Source organism: Echinops telfairi, unplaced genomic scaffold (genome assembly GCF_000313985.2).
Source record: "Echinops telfairi isolate 266 unplaced genomic scaffold, ASM31398v2 ScPeMD7_3;HRSCAF=10, whole genome shotgun sequence".
Taxonomy (NCBI): Eukaryota; Metazoa; Chordata; class Mammalia; order Afrosoricida; family Tenrecidae; genus Echinops; species Echinops telfairi.
The window spans coordinates 57,991,331-58,000,755 of NW_022103899.1; the positions used below are offsets into that span (position 1 = coordinate 57,991,331).

A 9,425-nucleotide genomic window follows, 5' to 3' on the forward strand; every position below is an offset into this window, starting at 1 on the left:
TGCTCCTCCTGCCCAACCTCCTGATGCCGCTTGCTGTGTGCCCTGGTTTGCGGGTTCAGAAATGCCTGGTTTGGGGAGGTGTGGAAGGGCGGGAGTGGGGCTGTGTGTCCCAGTCCAGGAAGGCATTGAGAGGGATGTGGGGAGGTTGCTGCCAGGCCTTTCTAAGACTCAGCACTGCTGGTCTTCTCTGTAGGTGTGACGGCTGTGAAGCAGTGCTTTTAGGCATCGAGCAACAAGTCCTGAGAGCCAACCAGTACAAAGAGAACCACACCCGAACTCAGCAGCAGGTGGAGACGGAGGTAAGGCCGGGCAGAGATGCCTGTGGTTGCTCTGGGTTGGGCTCCGTGGAGGCGGGTTCAGCAGTCATGTGCAGGTGGCCCTGGGCAGGGTGCTGGCCCATGGAAGTCCTGGCTTCTCTCTGATTCCCACTTGGCCGGGGGTCAGCCCAAATGTCCACTGGAGCTGCTGAGCTCAGGGCATCGAGCCTGGAGCTGGATCTTAAGAGAAAGATGGTGTTTGCCAGGTGGGGCACAGGTGCAGTTGTGCGGTTGTACTTGTTAGCTGTGTGGCAGGGGGTGATGCTTCTTTTCTTCTGTAAACTGCACAGCAGTATGACACAGGTTAGGCCCAGTGTACTCATGCGAAGAAGTGGAGGGGAGGGTGACTGACAACTCTGCAGGCCTCTCGGACCCGGGCTGGCTCGTGCTTTGTGGCTGAGGGTGTTTGCCGGCCGGTGGCCTGGCTCCCCGTGAGCGCGACCTCAGAACTAGTCTGCAGCCCTGTGGAGCAGACCACTAGCCTCAGAAAGGAGGTCTTGCATGTGACAGGATGCCAACTGTTGGAGGATTGATGTTCTAAATTTCGGGGATCCAAGAACGTGGGCACGGGGCCAGAGTTACAGTGAAGGAGCATGAGACACAAGTAAGCGTGCTTGCTGAGAAGGCTTATAAAATCCGGAGGTTCCTTGTGTCTGTTCTACAGACTCCTTGGAAATAGAACATGGGCCTGGCCCAGCCATTTGTGGTAATGACTATGTCTGTCACCCCATAAAAACGTGGTGGGGAGGGCAGGGAGCTACTGACCTGCTTTCTGTAATGAAGAGCTGATTTGTTTTGAATTTGCCATACACACATTTATATGGGCTACCTGCCCTGTGACGTCTGAATCGGGACTGCATTTAATTTAACGTTAACCAAAGCCAAGTAGGAGAACAAGCTGCTGTTCCTCTGATAAGGCCGGCAACCACCCCTTGAAGACCACAGTCTCCTCTCGGAGCCAGGATTGATGTGGGGGGAGGAGGCAGCGTTCACCATGCCTCCCCCTCAGTCGGTTCTCCCTGATCAGTCAGCTGTGGGAAGAAGGAGGCCCGGGCAAGCCCACCCCTGCTTAGAGTGAATGCACTGTGTCAGGCAACGCGTCTGGCCTGAGCCTGACAGCCGAGGGCAGATTGTGGGGGTTAGCGCTGCCGAGTGGGGTCACGTCAGCGATCTGATTTCCCTGAAGATGGCCGGAGCTCCTGTGCGCAGTTGACGCTGCTCACCCACCACTCGTGTAGCAGCAAGGAGGGCTCTAAGAGAGATGACAGCCAGCACACAGGGAATTCCTCCTGCCTGTCATTCTAAGTGGGAAGCCCTGGCAGTGGTTACGTGTTGGGCTGCGGTCCTTGTGGCCTGCAGTTCAAAACCACCAGCAGCTCTGTGAGTAGACTTTCTACTCCCGTGAACAGCACAGTCTCAGAAACCCACAGGGGGGCGCTGTGAGTCAGCACCGACACGTAGGCAGTGGGAGTTGTCTCGTCGGACAGGCTTGAAACCATCCAGACATGACCCAGGAGGCAGAACCGGAACGGACTCTGCACGCCAAGTGCACTGGCCCGAGCGCCAGAGCAGGGAACATGATGGCTCGGAGCCTCGGGATGGGAGAAGTGGGAGCTCTTTCAGGCGCCCATGCAGGACATCTGACGTTTGAAAGCAGCGAGGTCAGCAGCGGGCTCTCTGACTCAGCTGGTCAAGAGATTTGGTTCCATGCAGTTGCACGGCTGCCCCTAGCTTCCAAGGAGGGAGGTGACCTTTCTAGCAAGACTTTGGAGACTCTGCAGTTTTTCCTGTGCCAGGAGGCATCCCATTCACCTGCATTTAAAAATTGGGGGCTGGTTCTGTGCTGCTGCTTCAGCCCTGACAGGCCTACACCTGCTGAGATGGGAGGCATGGCTCTCCCTGCCGGCAGATCCCAATGCTGCCACCAGGTGGCAGTAAGGGTTTGATGAAATTTGAGCGGCAGGAATCTGAGGAAAAGGCCAGAAGTCACTTCTGCAGTGTATCTGTTTAATAATGTTTAGAACACCTGCAACAAACCAGCATGGGAAGAGGGCGTGGAAGCCCAGGCCCAGGGTCTTGGTCCCGCGCTGGAGGCACGTGGCGGGGACTCACTGAGTCACGCGGACACGGAAGACAGCTTGCATACGAAGCACCAAGGCGCCCCGGCATGCTCTGCTCACATGGATGTCTCTCCACGGAGTTGGTGACCACTTCTTTATTTGTCCTTAGTTGGGCTTGCTTGTTTTCAGAGAAAAGACTTGATTCCCGACGTGTACAGCAACCGCTTTCTTCTGGCGAGGTGTAGGGTCTGAATGAAGTCATGGTCTCCCAGCCTGTTGCAGAAACCACCCAGGCTCGTGAGTTACAGCTCCAGGGTGGTTGAGAGACAACCAGAGAGCCGCTGTCATCGGCATCGATTCCCACTCTCAGTCACCCTCCCTTGGGGGTTTCTGAGACTCGGTCTCCCAGAGCAGTCACCTCCGCTTGCTCCCTGGGAGCAGCTCACCCCGCACCGCCACCAGGCTCCTCCGCCGAGGGGGGGTGCAACAATCCTATCGAGAGCTGTCTCATTACCTCTGAGGATGGTGGCGATTAGTTGAAGCATCGCGTGGAATTTCCCTTTTGCCTTTGCATTTGAGCAGGCCTGCGGGCGGGCAACCACAGGCCTGCGGTTTGAGACCACCAGCTGCCTGGTGGAAGAAAGGAGGCTTTCTGCTCGCGTAAAGATTGAAAACTCAAAGGGCCAGTTTGACTCTGGGCAGCGGGCTGGCTTTGGGGTTTCACAGCTCACAGTCTGTGGAATTTTGGTAGGTAGCTATCACTGTCATGACTGCCACACCGACAGACAACTAGGTCTTCCAGTCGTGTAGGGAATATGGCATCATTGGACAAGTGTAGCCCTTCCCCAGGCAGTAGGTGGTTAGTGAGGAGGGAGGCATGGGGCTTGCTGGCTGGTGCGGCGACCCGGAAGTGGATCACCCGGGGAGTGGGTCCACCGCCCAGCTCTCTCTTTGTAGCACTCGCCCCACACATGGGTTGTCTTTCCTGTTGCCTACCTTAGCGTTTCCCCCAACTGGATGGACTCTCGTACCAGAAGCCCACCCGCTTTCTCCTTTTACGTGAATGTTTAAGGTCTCCCTGGACCTTAAGGAGCCTCCCAGTGCTGACTGCTAAGTATCTGGCTGCTAACTGGAAGGTCTGCGATTTGAATCTGCTCTGGGAGAAAGATAGGCAGTCTGCTTCCGTAAAGATCGACGGTGTGGAAACCCAGGGGAGCAGTTCTGCTTGGTCCTGTCAGGTTCTTGTGACTTGCAGTCAGCTTGACAGTGGGGACGGAGTGAGGCTGTGTTTTGCTGGCAGGTGCAGCCCCTCTTCCAGGAGTTCCTGGTTTGAACAACTTGACAGACCACGTGCTGTCTGGACTGGCCCGTCAGCCAGGGATGGGAGGAAGGAAAGTGAAAGGGATCAGGGCCTTGAGACCAAAGAAGACCAGCCCTATGGGGATGGTGGTTGTCGTCGGTCCTCTGTGGCAGAGAAACCAGACCTGTCAGGGCTGCTCCCCCACCCCCGATCCAGTGCTGGGGTGTGGGAGGGCCATCTGCAGTTGGAATCAGCCCATTGGTGCTTCCCATCCCATTGGACTGCGAGATGACGGCTGGGTGACGGGACAAGATCTGTGTGCGGCACAATCCCAGTGTGGGCACATCACTCCCTGTGCCCACCCGCGTCTTGTTGAGGGTAAGACCCAGGAAGACCTTGGTAGCTCAGACACTTGGCCCAGAAGCCCTCTGTTCCGCTGAGGGTCCTTCTCAGGAGCGCTGTGGAGGAGCCGGCGGCCGGTGCTCATGACTCCCTCAGGAGATCCAGGGAGCAGTGGAGGGACCCGAGAGTGGGTCGAGGAAGGGCAAGTCTGTGAAGGTGTATGGAGTGCTGGCTAGTGAGGCCCAGGCGAGAACGAGAGAGCACGTTCCCCATCTGAAGGCCTCTGGCAGAGTGCCCAAGGGGGCTGGGGGCATGTGCCGGGTAGGAAGGAAGGGGCAGGATTGGGAAAGAAGAGGCCAGGTTCTTCCTTGGAGTAAGTCTCATTTCTTCTTCTTAAATACCGATATCACGGATGCCCAAGAAAGTAGCTTTTCTCTGCAAGAGAAAACCGCCTGAGGAGGTCAGTGGGCATTGGAATGAAAGGGGTGGGGGTGGGGTGGGCATGCAACGTCTATACTTAGTCCACCTGTCAGAACTTTATTTTTTTTAAGTTTTTTCTTGTGCTTGACGTGAAAGTGTGCATAGAAAATTTGTTTTCCAGCCAACAAGTCATACGCAGACTAGTCCGTGATATGAGATGTAGCCCCTCCTCGGCTCCCTGGTTCTGGGTGTCTGGTCTCCGTGCTCCCTCCCTCCCTGCTTCTCCTCTCTGGCGTTGGGCCGGTGCTGCCCCGTGGGGCTCGTTCTAAGGCGCTCTTTTCTTCATGGTGGCTGCTTTACGGACTGTCTTGTGCTGGAAGTTGGAAGGTTGTCTTTGGGGGACTTGTCTCAGGGTAGTCGTCTCAGGCTTCCTCTCTCAGGCCAGCAACTGGTATAATTCCTTCCTTTTAATTTTGCTCTCCTTGTTGACCCACGCTCCCTGGGAGCTTCTGCTGCGGTCCTGGTCAGTGTGGGCCAGGCCGTCTTCGTGGTCGCTGGGCCCACCCAGGTCCCCTGGTGTCAGGTTCGAGGCCTCGCTGGTCACGTGGACCACTGCTCTGTGACCGATTGCTTCCTTTGTCATCACTCTAGACCTTCGTGTGGTCTTCAATGGATAACAGCTCACGAGCTCTTAGACTCCTGGCCACAGCCCACAAAACCGTAGCCGCTATCTTCATGGGCTCTGCTTAGCCAGTTGACCTCAGTGTCTCCCGACACTCGCCTTTGAACCCAGTACTGGCGTCCTGACGTCTAAGCAGTTTATCTCACCCCTGCCCCCTGTGTGTTCTAGTGTGCGTGTGAGTATACTTGCAGCATTGATACATAGGTACGTAGAATAGCCAGCACCATACCTGTGTGGACGATATAGCGTGGACCCCTCTGTGTCTACTCATAGGTTTCGTTACTAGGGTTGTTGTAGGATTATACATGCTGCAGCATTTAGCACACCCACAAAACCCTGCCACTGAGGAGTCTGGCTCAGTATCAACTCTGTGTGGGTTTGAGACGAGCAGACAGTTTCTTCTTTCTCCCTTAGAATGGCTGGTGGCTTCCAACTGCTGACCCCTCACGGTTCACAACCCAGTGCCTAAACCTCAGCTCCACTGGGGCGCCTTAGCATTTTCCAGAGAGGTCCTTTCTGCGTGCATGCTTCCATTGCCTTCTTTGCTGCGCTGGCCTCCCTGTGTGGATGGAATGTTGCTTTTCACCATCACGAACACGTGCTGCCATCTCCCTCTCTCACGCTCCCAACCCGGGTGACCACAGAGAATGCTGCTTTCTGGGGGTTGGCCTCTTCTGGACTTCCTACCATGGTGGTCTCATACGGTGAGTGCCCTTTAGAGGTTGGCTCACTTCACAGCAGAAGCTCCTCTGGGCTGCTCCATGGCAGCGGTGTTCTGCGGGCTTGGCAGCAGGTGCTTGCTTGTATGTGTGAGCCAGTGCAGTCCTCTGTTATGGCCACTGAGTGTTGTTTCTGGTGGCAGTCACTGGGTTTGCACCTGTCCGTCGTTTGTGTGTGTCACAGTTCTCTTTTCTCTGGCATCCGGACCTGGGACTGGGGCTGCAGGGTGACATTGTATTTCTATTTCTAGCTTTCAGAGGAGCGCCCTAGCATTTTCCCAGGAGCAGTGTGGGAGTCCCAGTGTCCCCAGCTTTTGTTGGTCTCTGGTTTTGATCCAGTGGCACTACTGCGAGGTTGAGGTGGCACTCACTGGTTTTCTGTGTACCTCTGTGTGGTGCCTACTGAAGGGACCCAGGACTTCTCCAGTAGGGATTCCCAATCTCGGAGCCAGGGTAGACTTGGTGGCGCTGGGTGTTCAGGGAAGACTGGAGCGGCTTTTCCTGTGCTTGTTGGCTCACTTTGGGCAAGTGGCTGTTCATGTCTCTTGCCCATTTTTAAATTGGATGGTTGGTTTTGTTGTTCTTTAACAGTAGGCGTTTTCTACACATGTTAGCAATTAGACCTTTTGTCGTTATATGTCATTGCTAAAACCCTGTCAGACACTTGGCTGGCCCTATAGCAAACACTTGAGTAGCCGGGGAATGAGGGTGCTACAGAATTGTGCCGTGAGGTGTGACAGGGACAGAGGATGAAGCGGCCCTGCTGTGGCTGCACAGGCTCGTCCCCGTGGATCCTGATGTGGGAGGACATGTTCATAGACACTCATCTGTGTGTAAGAGAGAACTTTACATACAAGAGCAATTGTACATTAAGAAAACATCCCGCCCAGTCCAGGTCAAGCCCATAAGTCCAATATTACCCCATACGTCAACACTAGCCATTAAATTCCTCTTTAGACTCATGCAGCCATGCAGTGACGCTTAATGCAGGAAGATCACAGGCCAGTGGTGGAAAGTCTTGTGGATCCAGTGACAGTGGAAGTATCTTAGCGCTGACTTCTCCAGCTCCAGGGCTCTGGCTCTTATCAGCGTAGTTCCCTGTGACTTGCCAACAAAATGTCTCGCAGGGAGTGAGTGTATCTGGCCCCCAGTGAGCTATTAATCTCCATGGTGCCTCCAAATGAGGTCATCAAGTTGTGACCTGGTTGACAGGCTAGACTGCACCCCTTTGAAAGTTGACAGGAGGGTGTCCCTGCCACACACTGCTTCAGAGAGGAAAGCAGCCACGCAGAAAGGGGTCAGTTGAACTGGTTTGTGCTGGAGGCCGGTGAGGAGGCCTCATCGTGAGAACTGGTGCGTGCGCCCCAGAGTGGGCTGGGCCTCAGGCTGCACACCAGGAGCTCGCCTCGCCTCACCTCCTGTTCCTCAGACTCCAGCGCTCACCCACAGTCCTGGCAGCCGCTTGGGCAGTCAGACTCTCCATCTCTGCTAGGCATGTGCTTGTTCTCCTTCAGGAGCACAGGAGGGAAATGGGCAGCACCCTTTCCTTACTCGCTCCGTCAGTGGCCAAGTTCCTGCGGTCAGGCCGCCAGGGCTTGCCTGCCTTGCTCATCTTGTGGTTGTGAACTGTCAGCACATCTGAGATGGAGTGACCAAGCGACTCGTGTAGAACACCATTCATTGGTCGTAAAGGCCGATGGCCCGTCAACCAGGTGCAGGCAAGGCGGTGCTTTCTTGTTTGGTTATTCGTTTTCCAGAGAGTTGTCGCGCTCAGTGGGAAAGGTAAGCATTTGACACCCTGTGTGGAAATGCCTTGTCATGGAAACGTGCCAGTTTTGTAGTGTTTTATTGGAGTAACATTTTTATCAGCACTCAGGTCAACCTTCAAACGAGTGCCATCGGTCAGGCATCACCGGACTGAGCATACGAGTAGACGTTCCTGAATGTCTGCTTTCCAGTGGCAGATTCTTGTAGAGGTGACTGCCATCTCAGGAAGTAAACGGACGCCCTCCTGTTACCCCTCGGAACACATAGAAAGTGTGTCAAGCTGGAGAGGCTCTGAATGCTCACACATGAAACACAGAGGCTGGGCGTTAAGTGCCGTCAAACATGCCTTGAAGTCAGGCATCCAATCCCTCCTTTACAAGGGAGAGTGCTCTGCCAGCCCAGGCCCCTGCTCTCCCCTCATCAGCTCTCCCGCTGGCCCTGCTGATGAGCACCCCGAACGAAGCAGGCAGACTTGGGCTCCTGGTGGTGGGCCTTGGCCTTGCAGAACTTGTGGTAGAATGCCCTTCTGTTAGCCACGGCTCACAGACGTTCCTGTCCGTTGCCCCCTTTCCTGGATGCATTAGTCTGGTTGACTAGAGGAACAAATCCAGTGACACTCCAGTGTGTAAGAAAGAGCTCTATGTCAAAGAAAAATTGAATATTGAGAAAACATCCCAGTCCAGATCTAGTCCATATGTCTTGATATTAGCCCATCTGCCCGATACTAGTCCATAAATTCCTCTCGAGACTCACGGAACTCATGCCATGATGCCAAATGCTGGACGATCACAGGCCAGTGGGTGGTAGGTCTTGTGGATCCAGTGGTGGTAGAAGCATCTTGGCGCTGGCGTGGGTCTCCACATGGCTCCTCCAGCTCTGAGGCTCCGGCTCCATGGGACTTGTCAACAGGAATGTCAAGCAGAGAGAGTGTGTGTGTCCCGAGTGTGTGTGTCCCACCTCTGTGGAGGAAGCGAGACAAACTCCCAGAATCCTCATGAGAAAGGCCACGCCCACAAGGAGGCATCAGTCTGGCTGTGACCTGATTGACAGGCCAGACTCCACCCCTGTAACCTGTTTATCAAGTTGACAAGCAATGACGTAACTGTCGCTGGGATGGAAAAGATCCACTCGGCGTCTCCGTGGCAATTGGAAACGAGTGCCCACTAGCCCGCAGTCTGAGACAAAGCGCGGGCCCTGCTTCTCCAGCCCTCTTGGATGGGTCCCGTTCCAGACTGGGGGCCGTGTCACCGTGTGCCAGGCTGAGTTGTGTGGAGAAACACAGCCAGTGGCACTCACACACGTCTGGGAAGGACTATTACACCAAGAAGTAGTTTTGTGTCAAGACGCCCAGGCCAACTCACGTCCGTGGGTCCTTGCTGGCCCTTCTGAGTCGTGTGGCTGCGGGCCAGTGGCGCAGAAAGGTGCTGAGGGAAGCAGGGAGATCACAGGTGGGTGCAGAGTCACGTGGCTGCCTGGTTCTGCGCTGCCCTCCCAGTCACTGCTGTGTGGGAACTCATTACTGCGGCAGTGGGCCACTGCGGCAGTCCCTCCAGCTCCAGAGGGTGGCTGTTGGGGACTCAACCCTGAACCGCCCGGCTTGCCCTGATGCGCACACCCGCCTGCTTGCCGGAGAACATTGACGGAATCCAGCTGCACCCCGGCTCTGCATCCCGTGCCCTTCCCGTTCCTTCTTCAGTGATAAATAAATGGCGCGTGTCTCCTATTTGCTTGCCAGGCTTCCCTTCCACCCCCTTCCTCTCTGCTCCCTCCTCTCAGGTAGCTGAGGACAAAGGTAGACAAGCTCCCCGCACTGGGTGG

General features: G+C 55.4%; 1 protein-coding gene across 3 annotated transcripts in view; it reads left to right on the forward strand.

Annotated features, from left to right (window-relative positions):
* Positions 1-6,650, forward strand: part of COPS7B (COP9 signalosome subunit 7B) — a 29,287-nt gene extending 22,637 nt beyond the window's left edge. For all 3 annotated transcript variants that reach the window (XM_045295863.1, XM_045295865.1, XM_045295864.1), the window contains exons 6-7: positions 194-299; positions 5,536-6,650. In XM_045295863.1, the coding sequence (XP_045151798.1) occupies positions 194-299; positions 5,536-5,616 (187 nt within the window). In that variant the 3' untranslated portion in view covers positions 5,617-6,650. The remainder of the gene's footprint in view (positions 1-193; positions 300-5,535) is intronic.
* Positions 6,651-9,425: the final 2,775 nt, after the last annotated feature.